Raw genomic sequence first — 17,219 nt, 5'->3', positions numbered from 1 at the left:
TGTGTGTGTGTGTGTGTGTGTGTGTGTGTGTGTGTGTGTGTGTGTGTTCACCTCTCTCTGTTGGACATGGGCTTCATGAGATGAGGGTAAAACTTGTTGCTGTCACTCAACTCCTCCTCCTGCAGAAAGAGACGGTTGTGTTACCATGATGTTTACTGCAGAAAGCATGTTGGAAACATACCATGGTATACTGTACATTTTAGGTCATACCACTCAGCCTCAATTCAAAAGACTACCCTGAGTTACTTTTTGAGACACCTTGTGGCCCATAAGAGCACCTCTGAGACACATACACATTCATGACCTACATAGGCACTGCGCCTGATATTTAATAAGACACTAGCAAACTCTTTACAGCCAGGCAATAGCTATAGTAATACAACAATATACATGAGTTTACAATCAAAGTCTTAAGCAAACCCTTATGGTGGAATCTATTCAGGTAGGTAAGAATAAAACATTCAGGACTCATTTTTCCTTCTTAAGAAATGAAAATGTCGAGGGTTGTTTGCTATTCTCTGGTATTATAGATCTATTATAGATCTTATGTAAGGGTGAACAGATAAGGATGCATTTAAGTACATTGATCACTCACTCGTTTCTTGAGCTGGTGTTTGGACTTCCTCTTCTCCTTGAGTCGACCCAGCCGCCGAGTCCCTCCGGTCTTCCCAGGCAGGCCGTTAATACGCTGGCTCTTCCCTCCGATGATGCCCCGGCAGCTCTCTGAGCCACACTGACACACTTGCTGTGAAGTAAAAGAAAAAAAAAAAAGCATTAATTTGTACAAAGGTGAGAAAAGGGCCGAGCAAAAATAAAAGAAGCAGCGACGATAACTCCAAACATGAAATATACAAAGTGTTATTCCGTGAGGAGCTGGTCGCTGGTGATTCACCTGTTCTTCTGTGTTGAAGGAATGGAAGTTGTAGTCATAAGTGAGCTCCGTGCCGCTGATGACGTCCTTGAGAGCAAAGAGACCTATTCTGTACACCCCATTCACGGACCTGAGAGAGAGAAGTCACAGGGAGGCTAAGTGAGTGTGCGCAGCATTCTTGTGATGCATTTTATCGTTAATTATAAAGCATGAGAGTTTATAAATACAAAAAAAACAAACAGAATTCAAATTCACAACTGTAAATATAACAAATTGAAGTTAAAAGATCATTTATTGCACAAGACTTGGGAGTGTCTGGACCTGTCAGGAGGTTGCTCTTTGATCTTACGGCGTTTGTTTAGAGTAGTATTTTACTGATAAATGTTCAAGATGACATCATAGAAAAACTATGTTTTATTCATAAATAAAGGTAACACGGGGTGAGTAATTGATATACAAATGGTCATTTTAATGGTATTCCATTAAACAACGTTATAAATGTAAAGGGAGATCATATTATTTTCAGGTCAAGCTTTTAACCCTTTGGTGAAGTTTAAAGTCAAGTTTCTATATTGACTTAAAACAATGTTAAACTAGCCCCGTTAGAATGATAATTAAATTAAGACATTTTAAATCCATGAAAAAAACAAGAAGAGGACTGGCCCCGGTTTTTATTTGCTCGATTTGGCACCTGCTCAACACGTCCGTCCACCCCATTATCCCCTTCTCCAAACCAAAGCTGTGCTCCAGCTTTCCACCATTCTTCTAAGAATAAAGCACACTATTCTGTTTGCCAGCCACTTGATAATTTATTCCTTCTATAGGGGTAAAAAGCTGGTTCAGCGCATTGTCTTCAGGCACTACAGCTGTATCTAAGGCCCAGGCTCCATGTAATCTCTCTTCTGTGACAAGATGGATGACTCGTCAGGCTTTGTGCTGAAAATCCTCCATCCTTGTGGAGTCTTTTATTTCAGCCCGGCCACTCTAAATTATACACACAAGCAGTCACACACACACGCACTTGGACCGACCGGTGTCCTAGATTATGAGCTCGTCTGTGCTGGAGGGCAGAGGGTACAGTTTGATAGTGGACTCTCTGGAGCTCGTTAGATGTCCACAATCAAACCCTCTAAACTGTGCTGACACATGTTGCAGATTTACCGCACGCATGCAAACAACACCTTAAAAGAAAAACCCAAGTAGGTCTCACATATAGAAGTCACGCACTCAAGAGGCCTGCTCAGCCAGCTCTACAATAGCAGTGGATTTAGCCATGCTGCGAGAGCAATCCCTCAGGAAACCAGTGAATTGTTTTGGCCTTTAAGCCATTTAGGTCTGTGAACACTGGCAGAGACGGACCGAGTTGATCTCATCAGATTACCACCACGCGGCCGCATGAATAAGGTTGGGGTTACAAGGCAGCGCTTTCTCCTTCACAATGAAGTGCACCTGCTACACGTGTCCCTTGTAGGGCTTGCGTAAGATACCCAAACAAGGGCAGTCAAATATCGGCAAACGTACACTGTGTGTGGCTACTTATCATGTTAAAGTGGTTTAACCGTAATAAATCCACGAACCTTCAAAAAAAAAGAATTTCTGCCACATTGAGGGAATCTAACACCACAACAAACACACACATCTACATGCAGTAAAGTGCCCAAACTGTATTTAATAGCTATAAGATTACTAAGAATGCGTGGTTACTTATAATGAAATCCTTATTACCTGATAACATGAGTGAGAAATCATAAATGAGGAGGCCTTTTGGTGGCTTGACTGGCCTTGTCTCTGTTTGGAAAGATCATATCTTACCAAAATGATTCTTTCTCTACATAAGAATGTCTTTCTCTTTTCTATTACGTTCATTATACTCAGTTTGCCTCTCACAGAGAGAGAAAGACATTACCCAGCTCATCCAAATCATCAGGCACACGAACAGAAAGCAATTAACTGAAACTATTAAAAGGTAATAGGCTGGCATTTTCCAGTTTGTTAACCGTAAGTGACGAAAGCATTTAGAAAAGAAAATACTGAATTATCAAGCTGGAACATTTTCCAATCAGCTCCTCCCGCTCTCCAGCCTCCTTAATACACTGTGTGACTGTTGATGTACCGGACAGTCAATAAAGGCTCCCTGTGGAGTTTTAGATCTCGAGCAGAGCCACAGAGCTGCGTTTCCAATGCGTGGGTCTGTGTGCACACAAGGACACACATGCATGTGGGTGACGCAATACACAGTCACATCAATGGTGTCACACTATCCCGCGGATACATAGGTGCTGGTAACACGCCAAGATATACTGAACTGTGCCAACGAGGATAGGAAAGAAGACGACGGCAAGCTAACACACATGGACTTAAAATACTTAAAGAGGACATGAAACATGCGTGTTGTGACACTTTTAGTGCCCAGATATATTAGAAAAGCCAACTTGCATAAAATCTGGTAACAGTGATTGTTTTGGTAACTAATGCCGAGTCAGTAGCTAGCTACCGGAGGCTAACAGCACGTTAAATGTTTACCAGCGCTATAACTGGTGCCTGAAAAGCCAAATCTGTGCTTTGGTGAGAACCCAACATCACAACAAGAACATCAGCAGGGAACTGGTTTGAAGTTGCCATGACACCCACCACTTCTGCATTTCACAGTTGGGTTCACAGCTGTGGTTTATGAAGCGTGCCTCATTGCCCATTCTGTAGCTGTCGATCACCATGCCGCTATCCAGGTTCAGACAGTACTGGCCACTGTGGGAGAAGTACTGCTCCATCATCCGGCTCCTGGAGAACGGTAGGAGAGATTAAAAGAGAGCTTTTCATTCATTTCCATGTCAAGATAAAGTACGCCCTGAACGGAGGAAGCCTAACAGGCAGAACTGCAGACGCAGAATATTCTAAATCTTCTGAAATCCACATACCACAAGAATTTCATGCATCATAAGTGATCCGACGGTCTCACCTAAACTCCTGTTCGCTAACCACCTCGCCCAGGTACTCTATGATAAACTGTCCAGAGCGAAGTGTCTCCTTGGTGCGGATGCCCCAGCCCTTGCCCTCAGCACGGAAGCGCTCCAGACACTGGACCCAGTCGTGTCTCTGGATGTGCTGGTTGTCACAATGTTCACCAGTTGGACAGGTGCTGGGAGAGCACTCTGCAAAACTCATCCTGCAATGTACAAAATGAGAGTGAATGACTCTTTACTAAACAAACGTCTTTGCAACAACGGTCGTAAACAAACAAGACTAACCCGAGGACTGATTTTTGTAATATAATCAGATGTCCAATGGGAAACCTTTCGAAAGTGGCCAGTGCATGGTGAGGTTTGTCTTTACCTGTTCAGACATTCATCCAGGCAGCCCTTTTCAGTGGAGTCCTCACGCGGTTTACAGCTGCATGTAGTTGTTTCATAACCAGAGAGAGGCTTCACATCCACGTAGACATCTGTGACACAACCGGGGGTTTACAGTTTTACATTTACAGTTATTGACACCCTCGTGAAGTGTGACCGGCAGTGGGAACATCAATCATGTTTAATTCCTGTTTTGCAAACAATGCATATCATTGATAACAAGGACGTCAACAGTCAACACAACCAATGTAGTACAACACATGTACAAAAATTGATCCGGCTCCAAATTACACTCTGGCTGAGTCACTGGAACAAAGCCGGATACTCACTTGATCTGATCTTTTTATAAAGGGGGACATCCGGCCTCTTGTAAAGCTGAAACACACAAACAGAATGGTAAATATAAAAAGGGCTTTAAAGGCAGAAACAAGTACTTATGGGGGCCTCCACTGGGGCTGTACATCTTGAAACTACCTGTCAATAATAATTCACTGTGAGCATGGGAAAACCCTAAAAACCACTTAGTGCTCAACACGACTGCTCACCTGATCATGTTTCCACAGCCATAAGATGTCGTAAGGCAACTGGAAGTCAATGCGCTTCTGTCTCAGGTACTTTCCTGAAAAAACAGAGCAGGGGAAATTTAGGAAGGAGAAAATGAAACTGAAACGTACGAGAAGAGGGGAAGCAATGTTTGACCATATACATAAATCACATTTATATTCACATACCATATGTAAATGAGAAGTTTGACCTCTTGATGAAACATATTGTGTTTTTCATCTACCATAGCTGGATATAAAGGCCTGTGGTTTCCTTATCCCAGAAGCGGTTTACTGAGTTATCTGGGGAGTTTTGATGAGTAATCCCTGAGGCCCTTCAAATGTAGAACTACTGAAGTAGCAAGAGCAGTTGTGGCTTCTATTCAGCAAAACTGACTAATCAAACTTCACGAGACAGGCCAATGTAATACCTCCGCATATAGAAACATGACTGATGTTGTCAATTCTTTAACAGCACGAAGAACATAAATAACTTGGATTAGTTTCAAACGACTGGTCAGTTAATTTGGTTGTAATCAAATGAAATTCTGTGTTTTAAAAATAGGGGGAGTAAAAAAAGTGAAACAATTTGAGACTCACCAACATGTATGGGAGCTGGAAACAATCCAAACTCATGTTCCCCAGGTATGTATTCGAGCTTCTCTTTCTTTAGCTGCAGAAGCTGACTCCGGGGGCTACAAGGTGCGGTATAGAAATGGTGAAATGTAATGGTTTACAAGCACTTCAGAAAAACTGTTATTTGGTGCGTTGATCTAAAATAAAAGTCAATATCAGGAGATGTAGTTTAAGATTTCTTTGCAACTCACTCTTCGGTCTTGTACACATCAGAGTAAAGTCCCGCCTTCTGAAACTTCTTCTTTGGAGGTCTGGCTGCTCTCTTCTCCCGTTGGGTAGTTATGGGCATGGGCGGAGCTTGTTCCTGGGGGACAGTGGCTGGGCGGTCCGGGGAGCAGTGGCCATCTGGCTTGCTTTCCATCGAGCTAAAAATAGAACCAGGACTTGGTTTCTAGTGAGGACTGGATTTAATAATACCAGCATTGAATCCTAACATGAATACTCAGTATAAATCTGTGTCAGTGACCCAGAGCTGAGGTTCTACAGAGGAAGTATAAAGGTTAATGTGCAACAGTGTAATTAAAATTGGCTTACCCACGAAAGTGCTGGAGCTCGTCCTGGGTAAGCCAGCTTCTTCCTGTCCCAGCTTTGGAGCTTGCTACTAGGTTGCCCAGGTTCTCCTCTCTGTCTGGCAATCGCTCCTCAGTTTCTTCTACCTCCCCGTCCTCTTCTTCTTCCTCTTCTTCTTCTTCTTCCTCATCTCCATCCCAGCGCTTCTTCTTCTGACTTTTTCGACGCAGGCCCTGGACTACTGCCTCAATAGCATCTGTAACAGTGTCGCCCTCCCAACCTCGGCCCCCCGCTGGCCGTTCAGTCGCCCTGTGCCGGGTCGGATTCAACTCAACCACTGGTGGTGGGGACGGCGGCGGGGAGGGTAACGGGTGCTTCCTGGGACGTCCGGGGCCCCTCTTCTTCACCACGTTGTTTCCTGTGCGCGCCTGTCTCTGGAGCTTCTTGGCACGCAGGATTTTGTTGACGTGGTGTAGGCTGTGTTTGGACGGCTGTGCCCGATGGGAGTGGTGGGGCAGGGAAGCATCTAGGCAACAGTCCTGTGAGGGGGAGAGGCAGGAGGAGGAAGCAGAGCCGTGGGAGTGAAACAGGGAGGGTTGGTGATGGTGCTGCTGCTGCCGGTGGTGCATGGATCCTTCGGGCCCTTCAGGGGGCGAGAGGGCAACGCCTCTCGTCTGGATACCTGATGATGACCCTAGTCAAAGAAGAAGAGAAAATGAATAAGTATCAAAGCACACAGTACACATTCCTAGCAATTCTTAGCATTTGTAAGTGTCATTAGAACAGGTGAGATGGTCAACAAACTGTGTGATACTGTCCTATGGCTGTCCCTAAGCTGAATGACAAAGTAGTCTATCACGGATGTTAATTAATTACAAATATTACAACAATTTGGAGCTGAGGTAAGATTGTTTGAAAGAGTTTCACACCTCCAAATACAAGTAATTGGCTAACACACCATCAAAGACCATGTTAGCCCTACCAGGCTGGTATTTGTAACACAAATTAAATAGTAAAAGCGGCCACAAGTACATAGAGTAGTTTTCTCTTGATCTCTTCACCATTTCCTAGCTGCTCTCTCCTCTTGCCGCTTTACATCTCTTTCCATTCTCACATCGCTCTTTAAATCTCTCCTGTTTCCTCATTTACATGATTCTTAAACTCGTATCTCACCCTTCCTCACCTTCCCCTTCCTACTTCCCATCCTTTGACATTACAAGATTTTCACACATCTTCCTCTTTCCTCTTCTTGTCTTTTTCTTCATTAACATTGTTCTCCTCACCCTCTCCTTTCCTCCTCTTGCCTGACCTTAAAAGACCTCTTCCTCCCGGTATAATTCTACATCTTTGAATTCATCTCACACTCAACCTTGTGACCACCTATTCCTCCACAACTGCAAAATAAAGATGCACATATCAATCGGCTGCCAAATCTTTTTTTGCGCTGGTTTCCGGGACAGTGGTGAAAAAAAGCTAGTCTGGAGACTTGTTGTCAATTATAGTTTTTAGGAACAAAACCAGAGTCAGCAAAAATCTGAATCAGCAGGTAAGACTTTTAAAACTTTTTGCTGCTTGTTAAAAAAAGTTTCCATGCAAATGTTTAACTTTTAATGGAATAAGATTCAGAATGGAAATGCCACAAATTCAAAGGAATACTGAATATTACAAACACGTCTAAGGTGGAAAAGCCGCAAAAAAGCAACTGTAACCGACTAAATCATGACAAAAAATATAGATTAATACATCTATACTATACTAGTTGTACTACTGGCATACCACATGCATGTGTGTCCTTGTGTGCACATAGACCCACGGATGGAAACACAGATCTGTGGCTGTGCTAGAGATCTAAAACTCCACAGGGAGCCTTTAATGACTGTCCGGTACATCAACAGTCACACAGTGTACCTCAAATACGAGACACGGTGGGATCAGGGATCCTACTCGTGACCCAAGTCACCAGGGAAAGACCGGGTCAAAGTTGGATGACCGATTAACTAGCTTAACAGAGAGGACAACAGTATTAAACACTGCATGACCCCTGCGCCCCATTCCCCTGTGTTGTGTGAACAGCTTGGCATGTGGTCATGATGGGTTATAGTGCCTGGTGTGAAACAGGCATCCAGAATGAATATGGCTCAGTTAACACTGGCTGACATTTTGCTTTCTCTCCTTTTGATTTGGGCATTCACTGAGAATCTGAACATTTGGATGTATACCTATTCACACCTGCTCTTTTATGCTACGTCTTATCCTCGCCCTCCCTTTACACCTTCACTCTCAAACCTTCAGTCGCTACGCATCGATCTACGTCCATCATTCCCCACTTGTCTTGTGTGCCAGCCCGTTCCCCACCCTTGGTGTCCTCCACCTTCACAGTCTGCGACCGCTGGGTGACCCCGAGTCCTGAGCTGTAATCCAGGATTACCCTGCTGTGGTTTGAACGGCAACCATTATGCCTCAACAGGGACCTTACAGCTTCACAGCTCACTAGTCGACACGCACATAAACACTAACACCCACCCTGACTGGTGCTCGCACATAAACCCACGTAAGCACATCGGTCTTTGTCAGAGGACATTCAGAGTCACACTGATGAAGGCCATCGCTGCCGGCGCTGTGTCTTACATCAGCAACATTAGCTCAGCCCAGGTGCTGGGTGTACTGAAGGATAGGACGAGGCCTCGCATTGTTGGCTTTTGAGGGAAATGTCTACTAAATATAGCATGTTAACAAAACACTCCACCCCTTTTGCTCTGGCTTGAATGCTATATCAACTGTGGTCAACTGCGACTATCCACTCACAGAGGAGCCAGTTTAAGTCATTACTTTTTTGCCAAATCCGTAACCGCTAGTAAGAGCTACCAAATGTCAGACAGTGTAAGCACAGGCGATGTCACTGTCTTTCGAGGGGGCTTTTTTCACTAAAATATAAGTGGCCTATTCCACTTAGTGTTTTCTTTGTACAGAAGGGAGAAAGCTGAGAGGCATACAGAGACAGAACAGATCATTTTCTTGCATTGTTTCATCTAACCATGACTGAGGCATGGATGGTTCCACTTGTAATCACTAAGCAACTTCTCAGCACTGTGAGGGATTTTCAGGAAATACACAGGCTTCACTGAGCAGAGATCAAGCGAGCTTTGAGAGGACACTTGCTGTGCCATATGGCAATGTCTGAAACGGTTATTGCCCAAATACATAGTTCTGGAACCAGTGCTGGATCTAATGGATTGCCCGCTGTGCCCGTTTCACTATAGCTGTGCAAAGCCATGAGGCTCATCAGCCAATCATATTCAGCCACAGGATTCTTGATACAACTGCATACACAGAACTATTTTGGGAAAATGAATTTGGTGCACAATTGACTCCAATAACTTTTAACAATGTCAAATTTAATTTGGGTCAAAAGATTTTCTGTGCCGAATAGCTCGTCAAACTCAAAGGCATACAGGGCTATAGGAACGATATGGGATTTAATGCAACTACTGAATGCAAATAGGTCCCTGCTGCTATTGTTACTATACAGTCTTTTCTTTATTCAAAATGAACTATGCATATGCTTTTGTCCCCTATATCAGTTCAGTGGAGCCTCTGCTGTAGGCAGCCCATTCATACAAATCCCTTTCAAATTAAACTCAATAAAATTAGACTTACCCAACTCTCTCCTTTCTGCTGATGTTGAGCGGTCCTTCCTCATCGGCCGGTCAATGCGGGAGAAGGTGGAGCTCTCTGTGACTACCTCGGTCTTTCTGTTCCTGCCCCCTTTCAGCGTAGTGCGGGTGAGAGCAGAGGCAAACAGGTTTGTAAGGTTTGGAGAATCATGGGCTCCGGGCTCCGCATCCTCCGTGGGACTGAGAGGCTCCTCGTCGTCGCTGTCTGAGCAGCCTGCTGGGTCTTCAGCCTGTCCGTCGGAGAAGGGACCCTGTCCAGGTGCCACGTGACTCCGTGAAAGCTTAGAGTAGCTTGCCTTTGAGCTGCCCATCCTGAACCAAGACTCTACTGGGTGGTGGCCTTTTGAGCCGCTACCCAGTGCAAGCCTCGAGGGGCCTAGACAGGACATGGAGCTCTCTTTGCGCTTGTACCTTTCTGCAGATGAAGATGAGGAAGAAGAAGGGGAGTTGGCAGAAGTGGAAGCAGTTTGCTTGCTGGCACTGGTGCTGGCGGTATCTCGTCCGAAGCGGCATCGTTGTAAAGACTCTGCCATTCCTAAACTGCCAACTCGCTCCCCTTTCCCTGATGTTCCACTCTCAGAAACCCCTGTACTTGCCCGGCTCACTGATCCTCCTCTTGCCGCCTCCTCTCTGTCCTCCTCAGCACAGCGCTCTCTGTGTTTGTGTCTGTGTTTGTGTTTGTGGTGCCAGTTGAAGGAAAGCTCAGAGGACATGGGTGGATACAGGACAGGGGACCTTCCTCCTCCATGGTAGTCCTGCCTGAGAAGCTTGTGTTTTTTCTTGTGAAATTTAGAGGGGTTCAGCAGGAGATGTGAAGGGTGGTGATGATGCATGTAAGAGGTGGGGGGAGGAGGGGGGAAAGACGGCGAGTGGTGAGAGTGGTGGGATGGGGCTGTGTGGGGTGACTGGTGGTGTGGGTGGGGATACAGAGCGCTAGCTGGGGGATAGCCTCTGTAATAGCCCAAACCCAGGGGCCCAGAGGAGTAGGGGACGCTGTAGGAGGGGTGGTAGAAGCCTCCACTGGAGAGGTGGAATCCAAGCCCAGGTACAAAGGGAACGTCAGACATGGACTCCCTCAGTTTGGGAGGCCGCCCCCGTTTCTTCTTCATGTCTGGTTTACGAACATAGTGCAATGGGTCACAGGAGTATGCAGGATGGGAGTAGAAGCTGCCGAAGTTTACCCTGAAGATTGTAGGCAGTAGATCCCTGTGGACATAATGGTGTGGAGGAGGGCCACCTGTGCTTCCTATGCCACCACCGGGCCTGCTCCCCACTCCTGGCACTCTGCTTGTTCCTGCTGCCATGCCTATTCCACTGCCGAGCCGGTGCCCAGTGGTACGGTGTGCTATCCGTATTTCACTCAGTCTCACAACAATCTCTTCCAGCTCAGCAAGAAAGTCTGGGTCGTGCCGCCGGGAGCGCAGCTGCAAATACTTCTTCTTGCGTTTCCTTTTCTGTCTCTTTAGCTTGTCATAGCCGGGGCATCCATGGGTGCGGCGTTTGCACTTGTGCTTATGTTTGTCCTTATGTCCTATTAAGGAAGAGGCGGGAGCTGCTGGGTGAGGTCTCCTGGGATCTGGTGATGACCTTGTCCCTTGGGGTGATGGAGAGGGTGAGGGATGTTCCATAAGCACAGCGGAGTGACGCCGCCTGCCTCTGGAATTAAGGCCCACCCCTGGACCCATAGCTGAACCAATGACCCCCGGCATTAATAATCCACTGCCCATTCCAGTCGGCATCCCAATTCCACCCAAGCTACCCCCAGCTTTCTCACCACGGTCAGAGGTGCTGTTATTGTCCGTTCCTATACCACTGTCACTGGGCACGGTCTCCTCACTGTGCGACTCACTGACTGGTGACGGAGTGGCTTCTTTGAGCTCACTGAGGGGAGCAGGGGAGGTGGGATGGAGCGGCCGAGAAGGTGAAAGCTTATGATAATGGTAGTGCTGCCTGTAATGGTGGTGGTGCTGGTATCCCCGGCAAGATGACTTTTTCTGGGAAGCTGCCGTGGCCATAGATGATGAGCCGGGGTTGCGAGGATTAGGGGCGGAAAAGGTTGGGGGAGGGAAAGAGAACGTGTTGTGGCTATGATGGGGGTTAGAATAGTGAGAGTGACCTGCAAAGTGCACTGAGCCTGGCTCCACAAAGCTGGCATCGCTGATGGGACTGTGGCCTCCGCTAGACTGCGAGAGGGAGGGGGAAGGAAAGACCTCTGAGGAGGAGAGCTGATGCTGTTGATGGGACTGTGATTGATGGTGATGGAGAGGGGAAGTGGTGTTTGGAGATAGGAACGGTTCTGGTGGGGGTGTTGTAGCTGTTGCATTATTCGCTGATTTTGGTTTGCGGCCTCGTCTCTTACCCATGTATATTGTGCCCTTTTTACTGACATTAATTTGTGGCCCTAGTTTTCCCCCAAAAGAAGCAGCCAGGGACGACAATGATTGGGTTGCAGCTTCCACAGAGCCGACCACCCCACTGGTGGTGCATTTAGGGGTGTCTTCTGGTCTTGGGCCTAACAAGATTTGACTGAGAATACGCTTCCGTTTCATACTTTTCATCTTATTGATCTTGCCTATAATAGTTTTCATGATAAGCTGCCCATTTCCTTTGCTGCGGAACCGTTTGTCTCCCATGTCCCCTGCCTCTGGAGCCAACGTGGGAGGCTGACCCTCTTGGGGTAAGGTAGGAGGAAGCCGCTTGGGGCGTCCACGTTTTCTAGGCATAGGTTTAGGGGGGTTCAGGTCCACCTCAGGGTGAAGAACAGGGGGGTCCTGCTCTTCTTTAGACTTCAGTAAAGAGGAAAAGACCTTGGAGGGAGCCAGCTTGTTAGGAAGGCACCCACGGGCCGGAGCATCAAGCCGTGGCATTATAGACTTCGGTCTTCCCCTTTTCTTAGGCTGGGGTGGGAAGAGCTGTGACATTGGACCTTGTGGCACAGGATTTGGTTTGACCTTATTTGGGTTTGGAGGCCTGCCCACAGGTCTCTTAACTGGTGGCAACAGGGTTTCCAAGCTTGACGATAAAGGCAAGATGGTTTTGCTCTGGTCGAATTGACTGTCCAGGCCTGCTCTTTGACCCTGCATCTTGTTCATAGGACGGCCCCAGCGGGGTTTCCTTCCCCTGCGTTTTTTAAGGGGTTTGCTGTCCTGCTCTGCTGGAGAGTCTATGGATGAATCAGGAGAATCATCTCTCAGGGGCGTTAGTGGACCTTCGTCATCATCTGGCTCCGGTGAAGGAGATGCCCTTTGTCTGTAAGGCTCAGCGGGACTGCTGGTCCGACCGGATCGGCTACTATCCCGATTGGGACTGCGCTTATTTGGACTAGAGCTCTTCACCCTCTCAACTCGCAGTGACTGATTACTAGCCCCCTTGTCTTTCCCTTCTGGTTTTCCTGGAGGAGGGCACTTGGTTAAGTCTCGAGGGCTGTCACTGCCCTGCTCCCTCTTATTTGCATTGCTTTCTTCTGCCAAGGCGGGACTGTCTCGTGCATGGTGTGCTTGTGAGAGAGCAGGGGAGCCCAGGTGTGTCACTGCACTCACTGTCCTCTGCTCAGCTGAGTTGGTGGAAGAGGATGAAATAGGACAAAATTGCAATGTGTTATGTGGTAGGCAGTGACCGGGACGTGACTGGGGCTTAGAAATGCTACTGTTGTCGTTGCTGCAGTCGTTTGACATGACTGACAGGCAGTTATTGCTGTTGCCGATGCCGTTATCACTGCTGCTGCTGCTGCTACTAGCTTTCTCATCACCGTCTGTGTCCTCCTGGCCCAGTGGTGTCAGGGCACTTGAATTTTCCATCACACTGTCTTTGTTCCTCGAACCATAGGGCCGACCAGGCGGTCGTGATACAGGAGGTGGTGGAGAAAGGTGTACCATTCTTGAATACGTGTTCCTATTGGCCATAGCCCTGTCTCGTTGCTTGGCTGTGGGGGCCATAAAGCCTGAGTTTGGGGGAGGAGGAGCGGGGTCGATCTTTGTATGTTTGGCGGGCTTAGGGGTCTTTGATGGTGGGCAAGTTGCTATGAGTTGAGCCAATTTCTCAGTGATTTTGGGTGCTACCCAATTCTGAACACTCTTGTCCTTGTCTCTCTGACTTTCAGTGCTGAAGGTGTATTGAGCAGGTTTAACAGCTTCAAAGCTGGCTTCCTTTGATGCAGGTAGTGGTGGAGAAGGTGAAGATGTCCGGGGGTTGGGTTGTGGAGTTGGTGTTTTCTTCCCAGATGGATGCGTTTTGCTGTCTGGTGGAGGGCGGTGAAGGTTGAGGGGTCTCTCAGATGTGGTGGTGGTTGCTTTCATGTCTGGCTTTGTATCAGACTTGCAATCCATCTTTGGTGAACCCTGGAAAACAAAGAACGAGATGGCAAGTTAATTATAGCGTAATAATTTATTTATTACATTTAAGAAATACACTGTCAAATGTCTATATTAAATGTATGCATGCAAAAAGTGTTTTCCTCTAAATGCTTGAACACGTTTTTAACTAAAGTGATACGCTGATATCTTATGACAAATTTGAGAAAAATGTGGCAAAATTTAGAGCAGCTATGGTGCTATTGAACCTAACACATCTGACCAGAGACAGCCCCAGCTAGAAATATAGTCTACCAATCAGAAATACGTTGCTGTACCCCCTTTACAAAATGCAATTCATTGATAAGATTTTCTGTCTGCTGCTTCCCGGGCATGCCGAGGGGTGAAGTTAGACTCGGCTCAATAACACTTATCAGGGTCAGATTGGGGACAGAAGGGGAGAGCTAGAGAGGGGGGTGGAGAGGACATGGCCGTGCAGAGACAGAGGATAGATGACACAGACGAAGGGAGATTGGAGGGGGCGGTGCATGATGAATAGGGACACGCCAACAGAGAAAACAAAGAGAACTATAGAACAATTTATGCTCTGCTCTTTATCTGTGCAATAACATGGTCATTACAGCGGTAACCTTTTTGTGGAACGCTGCCTCACTGACGACTGATTGATAACATTTTAAGGAAGTAAGGTAAACGTACACAAGTATAAAACAAATATAATACAGTGAACATGCTGGCTGTTAATACTGGATATTTACTTTTGGCAGAGAGTGAATCCATTGCTGAATCAAAATACATAAAGTGACTGTTCTTACCCTTTTTGCCGGAGTGCTCCCGTTCACTTGGGCGGGTGACAGGGTGGTAGTGCTGGAGAGAGGAGGAGCAGGAGGAGGTGGCGTAGGAGCTTTAGCAGAGGGGGTTGATGAAGACGATGAGGCCGGCCTGTTGACACTGGATTTCTCTTTCTTATCTTTTTCCCTGCCTTGTAAAGGACTCTGGCTCTGAATGCCTGCCCCATCACCTGTAGCCGTGGCACGGTTTCCACGAGCACCGCCTCCTCCGCGTCCCGTATGCCTCACAGTGGCCCTGAAGGCTGGTCGGCACACGTAATTCTCCAAGATCTTAGGGGGCTTCTTCATGCGTTTCGCTTGAAGGCCGATCTTAAGTTTGACATTGCCCTCGGAGAGGCTGCTCTCTTTGATGGAGAAATGGGACTGGTCACCGCCGGCACCTCCTGGCCCACTTGCTCCTGCCCCTCCTGCACCAGCAGAGACAGTGGCAGCTCCTTCCTTCTCTCTGTCTCGCTTCTTCTCCTCCTCTTCTTCTTCTTCTTCTTTCTTTCCACCCCCTACCTCCTTGTCTCGTTCCCCTGAGGGGACTCCTGAGAGAGGAGGGGGTGGAGTTGCAGTCCCCACCTGATTTTTCAGATCCATAAGAAATTTACGGGGTGTGCAGGTTTACTAGGGAAGGGGTGTTGTGGATACCAGGTAGAGTTTTTGTTGGGGGATGGGATAAGGGTTAAGGGGGGGGGAGGGGGATAACGGTGAGGGTTGAAGCTCTCCTTGTTTTGTGGTGGCTTCTATCCCTTCCTTGGCAGTCCAGCCCTCTTTCTCCTTCCTTCAACTGTTGGAGTAAAGACAGGTATAGCAGGGAGAGAGAAGGGAAAAGGAAGGACAGAGGGGGGAAAAACAAATTCCACATTAGTCACCGCAACACAGAACATCAACCAAACAGTGACAGTTTTAAACATCACCCTACAACTGAGAAGTATAAAATGTCTTATAATGAATGAATGATGACAGAGAGCAACAATTTGTATCATCTTTTTTGGTTATAGGCTGTCCTTCATCCTGTCTGGGTGACTTTTTAATGGTGTGTTCGTCCTCAGTCTACAACAATCTGTGACCTATTTACACAGCCACGGCTCTTCTACCTGAAAAATGTAAACTTAGGTTCAAGGACTCTGAATTTTCCACCTGAGAACTAAAAAGCCCATGAGGTCCAGAGTCACTAGTTAATCCCTCAGTGCTGCCACATCCTTCCAAGGCGTATCAGGATAAGATGCCAAATGAGCAATCCCTTAAGTTCCCTCATTAGTTGCAGTGAAAACTGGTGCCTGTGGTGGTGGCAAAGTGCTCATACCCTACGTTAGCACAGCAGCAGCATAGAGCAGCATGTTTCTTAGCTGTGCACCTTAGAGGACAGCCCAATTCAATGAAGTTGTCTACCGCTCCCCATGGTCACTGAGTGATTTAATGCGGATTCACCCCCAAGCAGGTGCTTTCTCTGGATGAAGTCATTTGGAGGCAATTCAGAACTGTGACCTCAGCACATTGGGCCCCTGAGGGACTAGACAGAGGATCCGGCCGCCTTTCCCAGCCTTCGCCAGCAGCAACAGAGAGTGAGTGATGGAGCGTCAACGTGCCGGCGGTTTCTCTGCGCCCTACATTAGTGGAAAGCACTAAAGGAGCCACTTAATGGAGCCTGAGGAAAGTCATCACTGAAGTGTCGCGGCAAGAGAAAAAAAGAAATCTGCCCTACACAGAGTCTTAGACTGTTTGTTTTGGATTACGACTGCAAAACAGTAGTAGTGATTTATTATTTTTTTTGGTTGAACCACAAGGTTCACGCAGACTGATTTTTGGAGTTTGGCCAATAGTTCTCCCACGCCCTCCTTTTCTGTGTTTACTTCAATTACTCACTCTATTTCGCCTGAAACCGGCAGACTCCTCCTCGCTACACATACCACACTCAAATCACACCTCCCTCCTTTCTGTAACACTCGATCAATTTCCGTGTTCTTTCGCCGTCTTCCTGAAGCTTTTCCGTCCTCTTCCTACTCTATTTCGCAAACTTAGAAAGCAGTAACAAGAGCACAAAGACTAAAGTCACTGTGTTCCTACTTTAATCAAAAACACATTTCAGCCCGCCCACCGCCCTAAACTCTATTCCCCGTGTCCTTCTCTCACAGAGTGACAAATGTTCTCCTCATTCTTTTATACTAAGCGCGCACATTGATACTAGCTGCTTCCGCCTCGGCAGCAGCTTTGCCAAAAAGTAGTACCGAACTCTTTGAAAAGGCTACAAGTCTTGAGAGAAGCCGCCCGGGAAGTCAAAACATCCCCCTCACCTCCAACAAGCTACGCCAGGTCATTTACTTGTTCTCCTGTAAATGATCCGACACCGGGCCAAATCGCTGTCTAATTCGTGATTGATAAGTCGAAACCCTAAAGCATATGACTTTCATGTTTAGCATCAAGGTGCTTTTGTATTTACAAAGCAGTTAACACTACTCTGCAGTCATTTCGTTGTTTCACAGTCATACTGAGAAT

General features: G+C 46.9%; 1 protein-coding gene across 4 annotated transcripts in view; it reads right to left on the bottom strand.

Moving 5' to 3' along the window:
- Nucleotides 1–17,219, bottom strand: part of ash1l (ash1 (absent, small, or homeotic)-like (Drosophila)) — a 29,560-nt gene that overhangs the window by 10,025 nt on the left and 2,316 nt on the right. For all 4 annotated transcript variants that reach the window (XM_031866435.1, XM_031866438.1, XM_031866437.1 and 1 more), the window contains 13 exons: nt 14,703–15,510; nt 9,564–13,917; nt 5,931–6,600; nt 5,588–5,761; nt 5,361–5,455; nt 4,764–4,837; nt 4,548–4,593; nt 4,202–4,310; nt 3,828–4,034; nt 3,503–3,649; nt 893–1,001; nt 596–745; nt 52–119 (listed from right to left, as the gene is read on the bottom strand). In XM_031866435.1, the coding sequence (XP_031722295.1) occupies nt 52–119; nt 596–745; nt 893–1,001; nt 3,503–3,649; nt 3,828–4,034; nt 4,202–4,310; nt 4,548–4,593; nt 4,764–4,837; nt 5,361–5,455; nt 5,588–5,761; nt 5,931–6,600; nt 9,564–13,917; nt 14,703–15,320 (6,821 nt within the window). In that variant the 5' untranslated portion in view covers nt 15,321–15,510. The remainder of the gene's footprint in view (nt 1–51; nt 120–595; nt 746–892; nt 1,002–3,502; nt 3,650–3,827; nt 4,035–4,201; nt 4,311–4,547; nt 4,594–4,763; nt 4,838–5,360; nt 5,456–5,587; nt 5,762–5,930; nt 6,601–9,563; nt 13,918–14,702; nt 15,511–17,219) is intronic.

Source organism: Anarrhichthys ocellatus, unplaced genomic scaffold, assembly GCF_004355925.1.
Source record: "Anarrhichthys ocellatus isolate YVR2014 unplaced genomic scaffold, GSC_Weel_1.0 scaffold35, whole genome shotgun sequence".
NCBI classification, from domain to species: Eukaryota; Metazoa; Chordata; class Actinopteri; order Perciformes; family Anarhichadidae; genus Anarrhichthys; species Anarrhichthys ocellatus.
Note: the sequence above shows the minus strand (reverse complement) of the source record. Positions and strands in the feature narration are given on the sequence as shown.